The sequence below is a fragment of the Corapipo altera genome, unplaced genomic scaffold (assembly GCF_003945725.1).
Source record: "Corapipo altera isolate COAL_440 unplaced genomic scaffold, ASM394572v1 93, whole genome shotgun sequence".
NCBI lineage: Eukaryota > Metazoa > Chordata > Aves > Passeriformes > Pipridae > Corapipo > Corapipo altera.
Window position 1 is genome coordinate 725,714 of NW_020885000.1, and position 17,132 is coordinate 742,845.

The window sequence follows — 17,132 nt, forward strand, 5'->3', positions numbered from 1 at the left end:
ACCCCGAGCGGGACTCCGAGGAAGGACCCCCGGCTCGGGGGCTGAAGCCCAGGGCTGCTGCTGCGCTGGGGATGCTCCTCCGGAGAGAGTAGATGGGATGGGATGAGGGTGGGCTACCAGAGGCGTCTGTGCCGCACGTCCACATCTCCCCCAGTCTCCCGGCACATCGCGGATGTGGCACGGAGGCATGTGTGTAGAGTCCAGGCTGACCCTGCCCGGAGCACTGCCACCCCGCAGGCCCCGTGCCCGGGCAGCAGCACCCGCTGGTCCTTATCCAAGGGCCCGTCAGTGACTGAGGGGGGACGGAGGGTGAAGGTCAGGCCGACTCCTGACGTGCTGTCGGCTCAGGCCCTTCTCCACAAATATTGGGGCTGTGGCCGTCTGGAGAGGAGCTCCTGCCCTTTGCTCTGTTTGCAGTTTCCCTCGGGCTGTTTGGTTTCAGTTAATCATCCCATGAAGGCAAACAGTGCTGGGAAAGATGGTGTGCCCAATGCTTCCAGCTCCTCTAGGCCCAGGGACACTCAGCTGTGGTTTTGGGTGACACATAGCCGGATCTAGGATGCTGGGACTGCCTGGAAGGGGGTCCAGAAGGGGAGTAGGCAACTCAGGTTCTGTTCCCTATAGACACTGGTCAGGATTAGGCAGCCTGAGGCGAGCACTGGGGACCCTTCGGTTCTCTCCTTTGCATGGGATCAGGCTGGTCTGTTGGGCCTGGGGGTGTCATCAGGGCTCTTTGTAGGATGCCAGAGCAGGAATATGAATCCCAAGGTAGAATAAAGGGTCAGACAGCTCCTGGCCACAGTAGGGGTGTAGAAACAGGCAAGGGTGAGGAGCTCAGCCTGGCATGGTGGGAGGGTGCCCATCTCCCCTCCCACACCCCACACCAGCTCCCTACAAATCACCACCACCACCGAGGGCAGCGGTGATGCCCATCCGGGCAGTACACCCTCCCTCCCCCGGCAGCCCCCCCGCAGGCCAGCCAGCCCTGCTGGTCCTGGGCTGAAGGTCACACTGCTGCGCAGTGGGGACAGCACAGAGTCCAGGATCCCACTGACACACTGGGGCTCAGCAGCACTCTGAAGTCACCAGCCATGATTATTTGGAGGCTCCCTTCCCTCCTCCTCCTCTTTACCGTGGCCAGCGGAACCCCCATCGGAGACCAGGATGAGGATATCCAAGTGCAGGAGAATTTTGAGGCTGAGCGGGTAATGGCAGCTTGTGGTCCCTTAATTCTGGGGGCAAAAGGAATGGGGCAAACTTGATTTCATTTTCCTCCAGAGAGAAGGGCAATAATGCCTATGGGACAGGCATTGGCAGAGTGGCACTCCCTGGGTGCCAGTCAGAGGATGCCAGCCTTTTGGGTGGCCTCATCCTGGCAAACACCCAGGCAGGGTGTCTGCAGCCTAAACGACAGCTCAGATGGTTCTCATGGGATATCTGTGGGATTTCTGTGGGATTCAGGCTCCCTGGGAGATTCCTCACAGCCAGCCCTGTCCCCTCCCAGGCTTCACATAGCCCCAAATGTGTGCCTGGGTCTGGGTTCCACCGGTACACATATGGGGATGGCAGCCTGATGCCTCCAGCTTTGCCTGGTAGTCAGGGAACCCGGGAAAATCCTGCTCAGTGCTGATCTGCTTCCCAAGTCCTGAAGCAGCTCTGGCCTCTGCACCCTGCATCATCATCTTCCAGTTTCTCCCTGGGCCATGAATATTTCAGCTCTGCAGAAAACCAGATGTCTCACGTGGGCAAAGGGCGCTCATGGTGGATACCTCCCTCGCTTCTCCCCACAGATGTACGGGAAGTGGTACGACATCGCCATTGGCACGACCTGCACATGGATGAAGAACTACAAGGAGAAGTTCAGCATGGGCACATTGGTGCTGGGCCCCAGCCCCAGCACCGATCAGATCAGCACTGCCAGCACCAGGCTGCGGTACGGGGCATTGCTGGGGATGTTGAGCTTCCTCCAGAGCCATCCTACCCAGGGGTGCTGGGACAGAACACGAGGGGTTACTTGCTCTGTCTGGAAGCCCTGAGGAGGGAATGGATTGGGTGCAAACATCCAATGCCTCAGGCAGGGCGATTTTGGGGGTCCTGTGCCATGGCCTTGGCGCCCAAGACATGATTTTCATGCTATAACCAGGGGAAATGATCACTCCAAGTAGCTGATTGTTTTCTTCCTCCCTCTAGGCAAGGTGACTGCACAAAAGTCTCGGGAGAGTACCAGAAAACCAGTACCCCTGGCAAATACACCTACTACAACCCCAGTGAGTTGGGCTGTGGCACGGCTGGGTGATGGGGAGAGCAGGGCTCAGAGGCCATTCCACAGTTTTTGTCATTTCTAGTTAAAGTCTGGAGTAAAAGTCAGGGGAAAGTGCTGTTTCAAAAATGTTCCTGCATAGGCAGAGGATGACGAGATGTTCTAGCAGGTTGCTCCTGTCTCCAGGGTCACAGGCTGGGGCAGGCTCCCACCAGCCACACTTCAGGAGCATTGGTGGCATTTCAGTTGTCTGCAGCCCTTGGTTTACAATTCCCTCAGCTGAGAGTCTAGTGAGCCTAAAGGAAGTCATGATTTTATGAATCTGCTTCCCAAAAATCATGTTTTCTTTAATTAGGTGCCTGATTTCAGCCCCCAGATCTGACACTGTCCTACACTGCTCCATCTCTCCCTGAGGGGCAGGAATGACATCCCCTGTGTCTCTGTCTCACCCAGAATGGGATGTGTCTATCCAGTCCTATGTGCTCCGCACCAATTATGAAGAATATGCTGTCATCCTGATGAAGAAGAAAAGCAGTTTTGGCCCAAGCACCACCCTGAAGCTGTATGGTACGTCTGACCATGGCACTCGAGGGTGAGCAGGCTCTGGGTTGTGCCAGCACAGCTCAGAAACACCACGTAAGGGTCTCTCAGCTCCCTTGGCCTTGAGGGACTTGACCGTGGATTTTGGAAGTGGTGCCTTGGAACAGCTCATCTTTGGCAGGGCAGAGGTGGTGTCTCATGGCTCTGTTAAAGCCACATCAGGCAAGGAACATCCAAACCAGCATGGGATTTGGGATGAAGGTGGTGATATTTGCTTGGAGGAAATCCAGGCCCTGAAGTGGCAGGAGATGCTGTTTTCCATGATTAAGAACCATTAAACCCACTTTGTCCAAGGCCTTAGTCGAGGCTGGTTAGGAACAACAAGCTACCCAAGGAAGTGATGGAATCTGGATGTGTTCTGGATGTCTTAGGATGTGTTAAAAAAACGTGTAGATGTGGTGCTTAGGGACATGGTTTAGTGGTGGACCTGGCAGTGCTGGGTCAATGGTTGGACTCAATGATCTTTGATTCCCTGATTCTATGTTGGCAAGGACCAGGAGGCTGGTATTGGACCTGCCTGCAGCCACCTGAGCTCTATGGGGCAGTGGCTGGTTGGGGACTGCAGACGGATCCCCTCCCACACCCACCCTGCTCACAGCCCATTCTCTTTCTCAGGGAGGAGTCCAGAGCTGAGGCAGGACCTCATTGAGTCTTTCCAGCAGCTGGCTCTGGAGGCGGGCATTCCCATGGATTCCATCTTCATCCTGGCCAACAGAGGTAAGCTCCCATGGAGCATGTGCCTCTCCTGTTACTGGAGCACTCTGGCTGCTCCTCCTTGGTTTGCCAGGCTAGGAAGATGGTGGATAGTCAGGAGGGAGGAAGGAGAGACAAGGGCTTTGGTAGCATGGGATGGAAAGGAAATAAGGCCATGCATCAGTCAGGATTGCACCAGTTTCTAGTCAAAGGGCTGTCAGATCAATGCACCCACATCACTGTGCTGGGACAAGGGCATGGGACACCCAGGGACACTCACGACTCGTCCCCATGGCTGGGTGCTCCTAGCACCTGAGAGGCTCCTTGCTCAGCCTGGGGTTCAGAAGGGGCTGGCATGATGCAGGGGGATATGGGGATTTCAGAGGGATGAAGGGGGGTGGGGGGATTTTAGGGAGATGCAGTGAGGTGTGGGGATTTTAATGTGGTGCTTCTGTGAGAGGGAGGTGAAAAGCAGAAAGAGGGTAAGAAAACTGGGAGGGTGTCCCCTTCCCCGGGGTCCTGCATGGGCATGGTGCAGTACTTGGTGAGATGAGGACACCTCTCCTCTGACACTGCTGATCTTCTCTCCTGCATCTGGGCCAGGTGAATGTGTTCCTCAGGAGACTGGAAGTGGTCCCCAGGTGAGTGGCACAGCTGGGACCTCCTGAAGTTGATCTAAGCTGAGGACATTCCTCCCAAGCCAAACTCACTGGAGACCTGGTGTCCAGGGAGAGGATCTGTGGGTAGGACATGTTGTTTGGGCAGCTGCTCCACTGACCACCCTGGGAGCTGTTCTTCCATCTCTGCTGATGGGCTTTGCCTGCAAGGATGGGGGCACAGGCAGGTGCAGGCTGCAGGGTGAGGGCCCTGGGGGCCAGGAGGGCACTAGGACTCATTTCCAAGAAGAAGGCGATAGCCTTTTCCTACTCTGTTTTTTTCCATGGCATGAAGGTTGCTGGTGTCTCCTTGCTCCTCGACTGCCTGTGAGTGTCCCAGCTGTAGGCCCCTTCTCCAGGGATGGGGAGGCTCAGCACCCCACTGGTCCTTCAGCAGCCATCAGTCAGCACCTCCCAGTCTCACAGGGTTGAGTTTTGAAAGATTTTCCAGAGGAGATGGGACTTTCACAGGAGAAACAACCCAGCTGACTTGAGAGCAGGTTACGCACCATGGAGACACATCCCCAGCACAGGGCATGACTGGGGTACCTCAGTTGTCTTCATCCACAACCCATGATCATGGTCCCCACCCAGGATGAGCACAGGATCATGAGGTGTGGAGGGATCACAGCCTGCAGACCAAAGATCAATGATCAAGACCAGTGCTGGGAGCACTGAGGGAGGTTTGGAGCCTCCATAGCTCCACTCCAGGGGCAATGGGGTGGGCAGCAGGGTCCTATAGGCTGATGGTAGCCCTGTGCTTCCTTCCTGGTGCAGAGGGCACGGAGAGCAGTCCTGCCCCCCGAGGAGGGCTCAGCTGCGGGACCCCTGCCCCCTTACATTGGCAACAAGGAAGGTAGGTCCCAGGGGAGGGGGGCTGCATCGGGACCCCACTGCCCTGCCCCCCATCTGCCTGTGACAGCCCGGGCTGTGCTGCTCCGCAGACTCATGCCGGCTGGGCCAGGACCCCGGGCCCTGCAGCGGGATGTTCTCCCGCTTCTTCTACAACTCCTCCTCCATGGCCTGTGAAACCTTCCTCTACGGAGGCTGTCTGGGCAACGGCAACAACTTCTACTCAGAGAAGGAGTGCCTGCAGGCCTGCCGGACTGAGGGTGAGCAGCTGGTGGGACAGTCCTGGCCAGGCCAGGGTACGGGAGGTGGATCCCATCAGAGGAGATCTGAGCATGTGTCCCGCATCCATGTGGGAGGTGTGGGGGCCCCTGAACCTCACACAGCCCTGTCCCACAGCTGCCTGCAGGCTGCCCATCGTGCCAGGTCCCTGCCAGGCACCGGTGACGCGCTGGGCCTTCGACGCCGCCCAGGGCAAGTGCATCACCTTCAGCTATGGGGGCTGCAAGGGCAACGGGAACCAGTTCTACTCGGAGAAGGAGTGCAAGGAGTACTGTGGGGCTCCTCCATTGGCAGGTACCCCCCTAACCCCCCACTGCCCATCCTTGTGCCAGGGAAGCCGTGGTAGCAGCCTTACACCACCTCCTAGGTCTGCCTAGTGTGGGTGCAGGGCTGTCCTGGCTCTGGGATAGGTCTGTACTGGGTCTGGATGGGTCCAAGATGGGTCTGGCATGGGCCTGGGATGGGTTTGTCACAAGTCCATGATGGGGATGGGATGGTTTTGCACTGTGTTGGGAATATGGCCATTAACCCACAGACAGTATGGCACAGGAGGGCTGGACAGGCTGCAGATGTGCTGAAGCCATGACTGAACTTCAGAATGGTCTTGATGAAAGGGGGAAGGGCCCCAAGCAGGCTGAGGTGCAATGGGGAGCACAGGCAAAACCCCCTGGGCTGAAAGACTGGGGAGGTTCCAGAAACCCTGACACCAAATAAGGATCAAACCAGGGTCCCTGTTAGGGATATATCTTCTGTGTGACACCTGCCAGACCCCCCCAGCTCAGCACAGCCATCCTGAGCCTCCCCAGGAGGCACAACGGGCACCGCTTAGCCCTCGGGTGAAGTGACAAGCAGTTTGTCAGGAGTGTGGCAGAGGAAATCTTCCCTCAGAGAGGGGGGACTGAGGGGTCTTTCAGCACACCCTACCCAGAGCAAGCCTCCTCCCAGCATGCAGGAGCTGGGGACCATCTGTGATCCTGGGGATGGGAGCTGGAGCCTGAGTAACATGTCTTAGGACAGAAACAATCTTTTATTATCCCTGTCAGCGATATGAAGTGCATTAATGCCACCATGGCAAGTCGTGGGACATAAGGTGACATCCCAGGATTGCACGGCTGTGTATGGAGGGTCTCCACTGCTGCCCCCCTTCACTGCTGGCAGGGACAAGCAGGAAGCAGATCCATCGCCGTCTGACCACATGGCGAGAAGGGGTGTGTCCATCACCTGGTGTGTCTCTCTGTTTGCAGAGGATGAGGAGTTTCTGCACCTGTCAAACTGAGCAGGCGGAGGACGAGGGGCTGGCATCCAGCACTGGCATCCCACGGGACAGCACAGCCAGCTGCCGGCAGCACAGGAGATGCCTCCAGCAGTAAATGTCTCTAATGTGATCAAAGAGCCCTGTGTCCATTCTCGAGCTGGTGGGGAGCAGAGTAGGAGGGGCAGGAGGGGCAGGGGATGCAGTGCAGGTCCTCTCTGGCCTCACTGGTGGGGTGTCCCCACCTTTGTGGGGTTGCTGGGTGCTACCCACTGAGTCTCTGACCCTTCCTCAGCCTGCTGCCCCCTGCACACACAGGGCTGGGGTGGCCAACTGGGGCACCGAGAGGCTCAGGGGGTCCTGCTGGAGGGGGTTCAGGCCCCCATTTCCCAGGGAATGGGGGTGAGCTGCCGGGAAGGAGGGAACAGGTTGTCTGCTCCTCCCTGAAGGTGCATGATTGCTGCTGGATCCGGCTCACAGTGGGACTGGGGAGACCCATTTGTAGCCAGGACAGGAGTCACAGGACAATCACTTGCAGCAGAAGATTATACAGTGTCAGAGAGGACCCTGAGGGGTCACAGGAGGGAATTGCAGGGTTATGAGGGTCACGGGAGAAAATGGGGCTGGCACAGGGGGGATGACAGGGGTTATGGGAGTCCCAGGTAGTATAGGGGTCCCAGGAAGGGATTAGAGGTGTTTAGGGGGTGGTCCCAGAATTCAGGCCTGGCCCCATGAGAGGTTATGGGGGTGAGTCAGAGGGCAGCTATGGGGGTCCCAGGAGGGGCTTACAGGGGTTATGGGGATCCCAGGGGGTTACAGAGGTCCCAGGCGGGGATTAGAAATGTTTGCAGGGAGACCCAGGGATGCTGGCATGGCCCCAGGAGGGGTTATGGGGGTCACAGGTGGGGGCCTGTGAATCTGACAGGAGGGCACTGAGAGAGTTTTGGGGAGCTGTGGGGTCTCGAACGGGTTAGGCTACACTCAGCCTCTGCAGGTGACGGGGGATCCCGAGGGTCCCCGCGGCGGCCGCGCTCCGCTCCGTGCTGTCCCCCGCCGGCCGCCGTACCTGCGCCGCGCGCGCTACGGCCCCCCCGGCGAGGCGGAAGAGGCAAGATGGCGGCGGCGGGAGACCCGCTCCGCCCCCGCTCCCTGTACCCGGCCCGCGGCCCCGGCACCCGGCAGGGCTGAGCTCTTCGGCCCCGACACTGGTACCGGCCCCCGGTGGGGCTGAGCGGCACGGCCCTTTCGCCCGGCCCCCGGCACCGGCCTCACTGCTCCGCACCGGGACATGCCCGGGTAGTGCCCCCTGCCCCAGCACAGCCCCTCTCGCCGGGCCGGGCCCGCGCCCCTCGCCCCGCATGGCCCCGCCGCTGCCCTGAGCCGCCCGGCGCCCCCCGGCCCTGAGCCCGCGCTCGGCCCGTCCCCGGCGGTGCCGGTGAGCGACCGCGAGGATGTTCTCGGCCCTGAAGAAGCTGGTGGGCTCGGACCAGGCTGCGGTCCGCGACAAGAACATCCCTGCGGGGCTGCAGTCCATGAACCAGGCGCTGCAGAGGAGGTTCGCCAAGGGAGTCCAGTATAACAGTGAGTCGTGCGCGGGGTCGCAGGGGCTCGGCCAGCCCGAGGGGGACACGGCCCCGGCCGGTGGCCGCTGGGACCCCGGAGAGGCTGGTGGTGCGTGTGCTTTTCGTGTGCCTGGTGGTGCTTTTACCCGTATTGGCCCAAAGGCAAGTGTAGAGTTAAACATTGGAGCTCATGGAAGCGTGGGAGGAGTGAGGGATGGGAAACTTTTATCTTTCGGTGCAGGACTCGGGCCCCGCGGTGCAGCAGCGTCCCTGAGCGCTGCCTGCCGGCTGTGGCACAGCGCAAGAGGGCCTTGTACATCACTTTGTGTCAGTTCAAGCATCAAGAGGGTAACTCCCCTGAGGGCGTGGGTGACCTTCCTTGCAGCCCCGGATAATAGTGTTTATAGTTAAGCTCTAGTGGTTATATGATAATGGTCTATTAAAAAGCTCAGCCCTGCCAGGCTCTAATGAAGGGTGAGCTGTGAATGCCTCTGTGTGCCCTTGGTACATCATTCATCCCGACTGTCTTCTTTGCAACTGATACATTTGCTCTTTTCTTAGGGAACACTTTCAAAATTCTTTTCCTCTCAGGGTTGAGGCTTAGGGCTGTGTTTTTTCCTTGGAGGCCAGTGAAGGTGATTTTTAATACAGTGTTTCAGGAGGGCACTGCAATTATGTGAAATCAATCCCAAAGTAACAGTCGTGAGACAGGGAACGCAGTTATGTCATCCCTGCTGAAAATAGAGCTGGTTCTAGGGAGCGCTGCAAGCACCAGCTCAGTTGTGTGGATTCAGGCAGGCAGGGAGGCAGATTGCAGAAGGCTGAGAGATTGGCAGGTGGGAAAAAGACTGATTTGTAAACTTGGCACTGGATAATTTCTGCGGAGGCACACATGTTTCAGGAATAGTGCTTATGTTGGATCTTAGTCTGGAACAGAATGTGATGTAGAAGTTAGCACTTTGGGTTTTGGGGTGTTTTTTGCTTTGTTTAATGTTATGGCTATTGATGTGCTCTGCTTTACTGGGGAGAGCTTTTGGTGCCTTTGTCTATAGCACATCTGCTTAATTTATAAAATTAGTGTCTTAGCAAGCAGTCCTGAATGTGAACAACAGCAGTGTGATTGTTGAGAGTGGATTTCCAGTGAAAGATGGGGGTGAGGGTGAAACTGCTGCCTTGGAATATAGCACCGCATCCTTGAACATATACCTGGAGATCTGCTGGTCACAGACCGTTGAGCTGTGCAGAGGCTTCATGTGGCCACAGCCACAGCCCAGAACACCTGTGTGCTGTACTGGCATCTGAATATCTGAGATCAGGTAGCTAATACCAGCTTGTGAATTATGTAAGAGAGAGGAGTTGACTCCTCAGACAGGGCAGGTTTGTGCTGCAGACAGAACAGCTCAACTGTATCCTGCTGGCACAGCAGTGGACAGGACCAGCTCAGTTCTGTGGTGACTGACCCGTGGATGTGAACCTGCCTGCCATTTGTGCAAGGCTAAAAATGCCAACTGTAGCTTCACTGTTTTTTGTCTTGTTACTGAAAGCCTCAGGAAAGCTTTTTGTTTTGTGCTCTGTGTTACCAGGATTTGTGTTCTAGTTACTGCTTTACAGCTGGAATAAAACTGCAGCTTTCTGTCACTGCCTTAAGGCAAGCTTTCCAATCTCCATAGTAACTCTTCCCAGCATCACTGTTATATAATATTTATAGGAGATACAGGCTGGCTTACAAAAGGGCTTCCAAGTACCCTCCACAGCCTCGGCACTGGGTAGATGGGGAATGTTCCAGCATGGTGAGGTGGTCACAGCCGAAGATGGGCTGTGAAGGAATGTCATTGCAAGGGAAGGGCAGAGCTGCAAATCCTGTGCATTGCCAATTCTCCTTTCTGGACAAATCCCTGACATTCAGTAGAGAAGTGCAGGACACGGTCTGGAGCCACCATTAGCACACACAGATCTCTACAACTCCTCCAGTTCCCCTGGAGCTACCTAAACCTAAACCATAGGGTGCTGTGATGACTTATTTACAGAAACGTTTCCTTGCTGCATTAGATTACTACTGATCCTGGACTAAAGACTGTTTCCTTCCTAGAAATATATTTAATGTGCTGAGAATGCTTTGGGTTGTTTGCTAATAAAGCGGGCCAGGACCTGAGCCTTGTACCTGGCTCTGGGTGCTCGCCGAGGGGCTCAGAACAGCCCCCTGTTTGTGGGGATGCTGTTTGAGGTGTTTTAATGGCACTGACAGTTACAAGCACTGGGTAGAATGTACCACTAAACTGAACCCAAATGATTTGTTTTGATGGTTGCTCTCCCACAGTCACGTTTTCAAAACGAAGAGCATTGCAGGGTGGGAAGGTTTAGGTTTCTAATGAAGTGATGAGAGCAAAGGCCAGTACCAACCCTTGGCAGCAGTCACATGCTTGGGACATCCTAATTCAAAAGGAAAGCATTTCCATACGGCATTCCAGCACACACACTCCTTGTTTGCTCTTTGTACTGCCTGCACAGAGCTACTCTGGTTTCTGTGCTGTGGCCCAGTCAACACCAAAGTTCCCTGAGCGCTCAGAAGGCACAGAGCTGAAAATGATGGGTCTGTGCCACGTATGTAATGGCTGGGATGCCTATAGGGGATCATGGTTTCAAGGGTGGGGAAAATGGGGAACCAATCCTGGTAAGAGCTTTCTCTTGCTTTCCTGCTTGGGATAGCCTGGCCCTGGATCAGGTGTGCTGTGTTGCCACTCTGAGGGCTGTGCTGGCCCTGGGAGGAAGCACGGCCAGAGCGAGTGGGTTCGGTGGAGAGGGGAGGTGGATCTCGTTTGGGCAGTGATGCTTGTTTGAACAAATTACAAGACCAATTACACGAGGAAGTGCCAGCACAAGGGTACTCAAACTTGACTGTTTATGTAAGGCAGGGATGGGCAAACAAGGGTGAAACGAATGGCTCTGGCTGGTTATTCCCTGGGAGTTATCCACTGGTGATCAGGGAAGGTTCAAATCCATCCATCCTGTTCCCCAGAACACAGAACACCTCCTGCTCTGGGCTTTATATGCTGCATCCAGTGTGCACGTCACTTGACAAACCCCACTGCTGTGTGTGCCTGAAGCACAGGCTGAACAGTCACCAGTACTGAAATACTTGAGCAGTAGCTCAAGAATTTCCCCTAGTCCCTCTCCTTATTCCTTTTCTGCCTAAAATGTGCCTTCAAAGATAAAACTTAATTAATATTACCTATCTGTTTAGTAAGCATTATAGTCCTTACTTCTTTTGTGTTGCTTTAAAGTCATAGTTCCCAGACTCTGGTAAGTATTTTCTTTCAGCACAATTCCCAAAAGAAAGGCTTCTCCTCTTCCTGCTGCTTCCTACTTTCTCTTGTTTTTGTCTATGGCCTAACACAGGTGTTTGTGCAGCATGTGCCAGCCCTACTTTGCCTGCTGCTTTGCTTGTGCTTGAGGGGGTCTGCGGAGCAGGTGGTGCTGCTTCTGGCAGCAGAAACAGCTCAAAGCATTTCAGTTGCAGTCCCTAAGACCGTAATGAGGACAAGGTTATGGCTGTCTGCATAGGGTTATTAGTTTGGGGATCTTTGCTGCGGGGTCCTGGAGGAATATGGGCAGAGCTGGGAACTCCTGATTTCCAGTTCTAGTTGGTCTGAGACCTGGTCTCTGGACCTGTATCTTCTCTGCTTTTATTTCCCCCTCTGGAGAATGGAAATCCCTCTGGTTTTCCTGAGGCAGTAACAATATGAATAAAGTGATTTGTTTAGCTTTTTCCTTGCCACTTGATCTATTCTCCATCCCTACCCTTCTTCCCACGGATAATTTTCCTGCCTTTGCTGTAAACCTATGGCTGTTTGCAGTAAGTACTGATTTAACTTCAAATCAAAACAAGGCAGCAGTTGTTACTGTCCTGCAGGTGACAGCACTGACTTCACCTGTCATTATGCTCCTCTTTCCACATTCATCCACAGCCCAGGCCTGGATGTACCTACCTGGCTGTGCCCTGGGATGTACCTGCCTGGCTGTGCTCTGAAGCTCAGTCAGCTTTTCCTGCCTTGCAGGTCCTGTCACTGAGTATACCTGCCCCAGCTGAAGTCCCAAATACAGATTTTGCTTTGCTAAAAGTGATTTGTGTCACCTGCCTCCTTCCTGCTCTATTGTTAAAGACCTTTTCTTTCTTCAGGAAGAGTCAGTGAGATCTTGTGCCCTATGTAGGAGAACAGAGATCCTAATGGAGAGTTCTGGAGCTGGAAGGGGCCCTTGGACCTGTTCAAACTGAGTATGTGGTGCCACAAGCACCCTCCACTGATCTAAACATGAGCTGCTCAGCGGTGGGGGGGATTCGCTCTCCACTTCAACTGTGCCTCCTGTGTGGTGCTCATGTAGCTGGGCACTGGAGCTACAGAAGAAAACTGAAAATGGATGATTTCAAGGTTATTTTTCAGCCAGTTCAGTTTCTTGATCCAACTCCACGTGTAACTGCATAAATAACAGTGTTGGCACTGGGAAAATCCTGCAGGAGGTAAGACTATCCCTTCAGGGGAGAGCTCACAACCACGTCATCTGAGAGTGATCCTCTAAGTGCACCTTGAGAGGAGCCTGACTCTTTATGAAGGGTCTGTTTGTCCTTTGAAACTCACTGTTTTGGTGTCTCATGTTGCATTCCATGGGGGAATATGGATTTTAACATTTTAAGGCAGGCAGTGAAAGCAGATTGAAAAGATTTGAGTTTGAAAGGGGACAAATGGAGTCTCATTCTGCTTATGCCATGGACTTGCTTCATGATTCCAAAAAATCAAAGGAATCCTTCATCAACTTCTTTCACCATCTGTAAGTAGGAAACAGAATCACACACAAGGTGACAGGAAATGCAGGAGCTGGTTTGTTGTGTCTGCAGAGATGCTCTGGGACCTGTAAGTGAAGTCGGCCTATAAATACTGTGTTAATTTTTGCCTTTATTATCTTCCTGCTGTGTTAGTAAGTAATTTTGTAAAAGAATAAACAGCTCTGAAAAAGAATAAACCTCTGTGTACAACAGCAGAAGCACAGTGGAACTTCAGCATGAGACAGAAGTCCTCTACAGACTCTGTATATGTTTTATCTTCAAGTTGACCTCTTCAGCTCTTCTCTGAAATCACTGCAACAGCTCCTGAGCTGCAGCAGAAGGCAGCCTTTGATCGCAGATCTCCTTGCCCAAATGATGATGTACAACCTAATGCTAATCACCTTACTGCCATTAGATGTCTGTGAGTAGCCCATTTTCCAAAGAATTGTAGCTCCAATTCAAAACACGAGCATAAAAATCCAGTTCAGGCCAGTTTATGTTTCCCAGTAACCCTGTGGTTACCACTAAAACCAAGGATGGTCTTTTAAAAAAAAAGTTTCTACACTGTAACAGAAAACTTAGAAAACAATACATGGGGTTTTCAGAAAGAATCAGGCAACATTTGGGTCGACTCTGGAAAGTTCGTGATATTAATTGCTACAGTTTTTGATATTTGGACACTTGATTTCTGTGGAAGCGTTTTGAATGCGTTTCTGTCTAAACTGAAGCAACCAACACAAGAGCCTCGTGACAGGAGGTTGTAGCCAGGGAGTTGGGCTCATCTACCAAGTACCAAGTGGCAGGAGAGGAGATGGCCTCAAATTGCATCGGGGAAGGTTTAGTTTGGGAAAATTTCTTCACAAAAAGGGCTGTCCAGCCCTGGCACAGCTGCCAAGGGCAGTAGAGGAGTCAGCATCCCTGGAGGGATTTAAAAGCCATGTGGATATGGCACCTGGGGACATGGTTTAGTGGTGGCCTTGGCAGTGCTGGGGCAGTGTTGGACTAGTTGATCTTAAAGATCCTTTCCAACCTAAATGATTCTGTGATTCTGTTTTCTCAAGGAATGAGAAGTGTTTAAGGAGAAATGGAAATGGTAGAGGAGGTAATGGAGGGAGGAACCTGGTAGAAAAGGCCAGCAAGGGAATAGGGTATGGTAGAATGGAAGTGAGGGCCAGGGAGAGGTAGAGAAGGCAGAAAGATGGGAGGATGTTGCTAAAGGGTGATTTAGATCACTTAAAGAATAATCAGCAGTGTATGAGCAAAAGTGGTCTGAATGTGGTGTTGTTCAAGTGTGACTTGACACCGCTTGATGGCAAGGTTCACTCTGCTACTGAGCACATGCATGGAACACCCAGAGAAAAATGGAGTTAGAATTGAGCTGGAATGAGTTACACAGAGACTGGAGATGCAGGAGGCTGAGGCAGACCCTCCTGTTGGGTCACAGGGTTCAGAGGGGACCCCCTTTCTAGACTCCTGATCAAGCTTACGTGCATCTGGGTCCAGTCTTAGTCTCAGACTTGGACAGCGGTTTATGTCTAATGGAATTATCTATACAAAGTTTATAATAACTAATACTAAGTATCAATTTCATTACTATTAACTCTGCATGCCATCAGTCCCTTACTGTTGGGGTGGAGGGGTCTCTCAGTCCCAGGTAAGGAACCTCAGACAGAAGCGTCCCAGCTGAAGGGGAGAGGCAGTCCAGCCACAGTTTAGACAGAGCTCTGCTTAGACTCCTCAAGAAATCTCTCACAGGTAAAAGGTGTCTGCCTCAAGGAGAAGCTTAAGAGGTGTCCCAGCTGCAGGGGACACCATGCAGCCATGCTGCTGGGCAGAGAGAGCTCAAGGAAGGCTCACCTGGGCTGTCATATTGATGGGACAACGTGGGGGCTTGTAGTCTAATTGCATACAATGGGAAGGGTGTGTAGGAGACTTCTTGTACCCACAACTTCCTTTGTTCCTTGATAAACAAGTCTTGGAAAAACCACCTAGTATTCTTGTGTTAATCCATGATTGGTGTGGTGTTCCAACCTTATGTGCACCAAAGCTGGCTGTGTCACCGCTCCTCTCTGGCTTTCCTGGAGGAGTTCTTGGTCCAGCTACGGCTCAGGCCTTTACCTCCTTTGAAGCCTAAACCAAACTACTGCTGGTTTGGGTAAGGGATCAAATGCATCTATCACAGAGCAGAGGCTCAGCAGGCTGGAGTTGTGCAGATTTTGAAGATTCAGCCTTGCTGGTGGTTCTTTCTGCTGAGCTGGTGTGAATCACTGAATAAAGATTGATTTTAATGACTGGGGCTCATGTTTTCTAATGAACCCCATCATGCCTATGTAATATGGGAGGACTGATTACATCTGAATAATACTTGTAAAAAGTTAACGTGCTTTTCAGAGTGTTCTTCAAGTTGTGTTTAATCAAGTTTATTTGTCTGCCTGTTCTTTTCCCCAGTGAAAATTGTCATCCGAGGGGACAGGAACACTGGGAAAACCACACTCTGGCACCGACTACAGGGAAAGAAATTTATTGAGGAATATATTCCGACTCAAGAGATCCAAGTCACCAGCATCCACTGGAATTATAAAAGTAAGATGGAATAGAGTGAAGGGACTGACAGTCATGCGACAGTGCCTTGGGGGAGGAAATTCCGCTGCAACCTCATTTGCTTCTTTCTTCTCTGTCTTCTTGGGAGATAAAATGGTTTCTCATCACTTTTTATTTTAACTTATTATTTATAGTTTCTCAGTCATGTTTTTAATAACTTCACAGAAACTGTATGTTTTAAGTGCTAAAGTGTCTGTGGAAGCCACAATTCAAGGGAAGCATTTAATAGATGGTCTGAAGTATTTGAGGTATTTGTGATATGCTTGACATGTTAAAGAAAATGAGTTATTATGTAAATCTGGCTTTGAGGCTTTGGGTGTTGCCTAGAAGTGAATAGCAGGGAGAAAACTAGATTTCACTGATGAAAATATAAAGAGCATCTGGTAACTGGGGAAGGTGATGTTTCAAAAATTAATGTAGTACTCTTAGCTCTAGGCTGAGTTACTGAGGCACAGAAATACCATTGCCTTTTTTAAGTGTTTGTTGGATTCTGGGTGATAAGATATGATTTTGTATTTTAATTTTCCCCATTATTCTAATAGTATAAAGTGGCTGCGAAAGCCCTGCCTCTTGCTTGAGAAGACACTGCAGGCATTGAAATTGCATAAGGCTGTGAGTCAACAGTGCGTCAAGTCCGACTTTCAGGTTCCTGAAAAAGAATGCCACAGCCTTGTGGGATGAACTGCTGATTCAGTATGAAATTGTAAGACCGAGTATGCTGTACACAAACGGTCAGCAGTTGTTTGTCATTATCAGACATTGTCCATCTGCCCCAGTCAGGCATTCTGTTGAATCAGATACTGTCCGTCTCCTCCCAGCTGGGAGAACATGCATTGGGATGAGCACCAAATTGAGTGCTGGGTCTGATTCACTACTCAAATTTCTATTGTCAGGTGATACCATTATGCCCAAGTCTCATGATAATGCTCACAAAACTACAGGGTATGTTCACCAGCAGATCTGCTGTGGTCAGTGTTTCCCACATGCAGCCAAACCTCTGGCATGGTGTATGTTGGCTGTGGCATCCTTCCCCTCACTCCTCTTCCTCTCTCTCAGGATATCAGCACATCAGTTACTGAGGAATGAACACAGAGCTTACAAGTTGTTTGGATGATGGAAACTATCTCCAAAATCAAACTTGAGTGCTTCAGCCTAAACAGACTTAGATCAGAGTAAGAAATGAAATTCCTCTTTCCTGGATATGCGAGTGTAAAGAATGCACTGAGTGTTAACTGTGGGTTTCTGCATTATCACGGGTTAAAGGTCAGAGTTGGGTTTCCACTCTGACAGGTGTAGGTAACATAACAGTGCTGGTAGATACAACCTCGGAGTCTGGCATTTAATTCTAAGAGGCTTATTCTTACCTAACTGTTTTTGTATCCATAGACAGGTACAAAACGCATGTGCACATGCAAAATGGTGTTTGGAGAAAGATCCAGTCATCTCACCTGTGTCTGCATTTCTCTTCCTGAGCTGAGGCTCAGGCACTGACTTTTTCAACATGGGTGCAATAATGGGATAGGAAACATCTACACCTGGGGTGGCTTTACTGTGTGCT

General features: G+C 52.2%; 2 protein-coding genes across 4 annotated transcripts in view; both read left to right on the forward strand.

Moving 5' to 3' along the window:
• The first annotated feature begins 999 nt into the window (after window positions 1-999).
• Window positions 1,000-6,725, forward strand: AMBP (alpha-1-microglobulin/bikunin precursor). The gene is made up of 10 exons (XM_027667022.1): window positions 1,000-1,205; window positions 1,791-1,933; window positions 2,191-2,267; window positions 2,714-2,827; window positions 3,476-3,577; window positions 4,157-4,194; window positions 4,987-5,065; window positions 5,154-5,321; window positions 5,458-5,634; window positions 6,585-6,725. The coding sequence occupies exons 1-10, from the start codon at window positions 1,092-1,094 to the stop codon at window positions 6,614-6,616; spliced, it is 1,044 nt and encodes a 347-aa protein (XP_027522823.1). The 5' UTR covers window positions 1,000-1,091; the 3' UTR covers window positions 6,617-6,725.
• Window positions 6,726-7,792: 1,067 nt separating this feature from the next.
• The window catches only part of RABL6 (RAB, member RAS oncogene family like 6), a 55,262-nt gene continuing 45,922 nt past the window's right edge, over window positions 7,793-17,132 (forward strand). For all 3 annotated transcript variants that reach the window (XM_027666976.1, XM_027666975.1, XM_027666974.1), the window contains exons 1-2: window positions 7,793-8,173; window positions 15,422-15,556. In XM_027666976.1, the coding sequence (XP_027522777.1) occupies window positions 8,044-8,173; window positions 15,422-15,556 (265 nt within the window). In that variant the 5' untranslated portion in view covers window positions 7,793-8,043. The remainder of the gene's footprint in view (window positions 8,174-15,421; window positions 15,557-17,132) is intronic.

Excerpts from the sequence above, each read along its gene's own strand:
- AMBP (XM_027667022.1), top strand. The coding sequence starts at position 1,092 with ATGATTATTTGGAGGCTCCCTTCCCTCCTCCTCCTCTTTACCGTGGCC. Across the intron at positions 4,195-4,986 it reads AGACTGGAAGTGGTCCCCAG|AGGGCACGGAGAGCAGTCCT; the intron begins GTGAGTGGCACA and ends TTCCTGGTGCAG. Across the intron at positions 5,635-6,584 it reads TGGGGCTCCTCCATTGGCAG|AGGATGAGGAGTTTCTGCAC; the intron begins GTACCCCCCTAA and ends CTCTGTTTGCAG.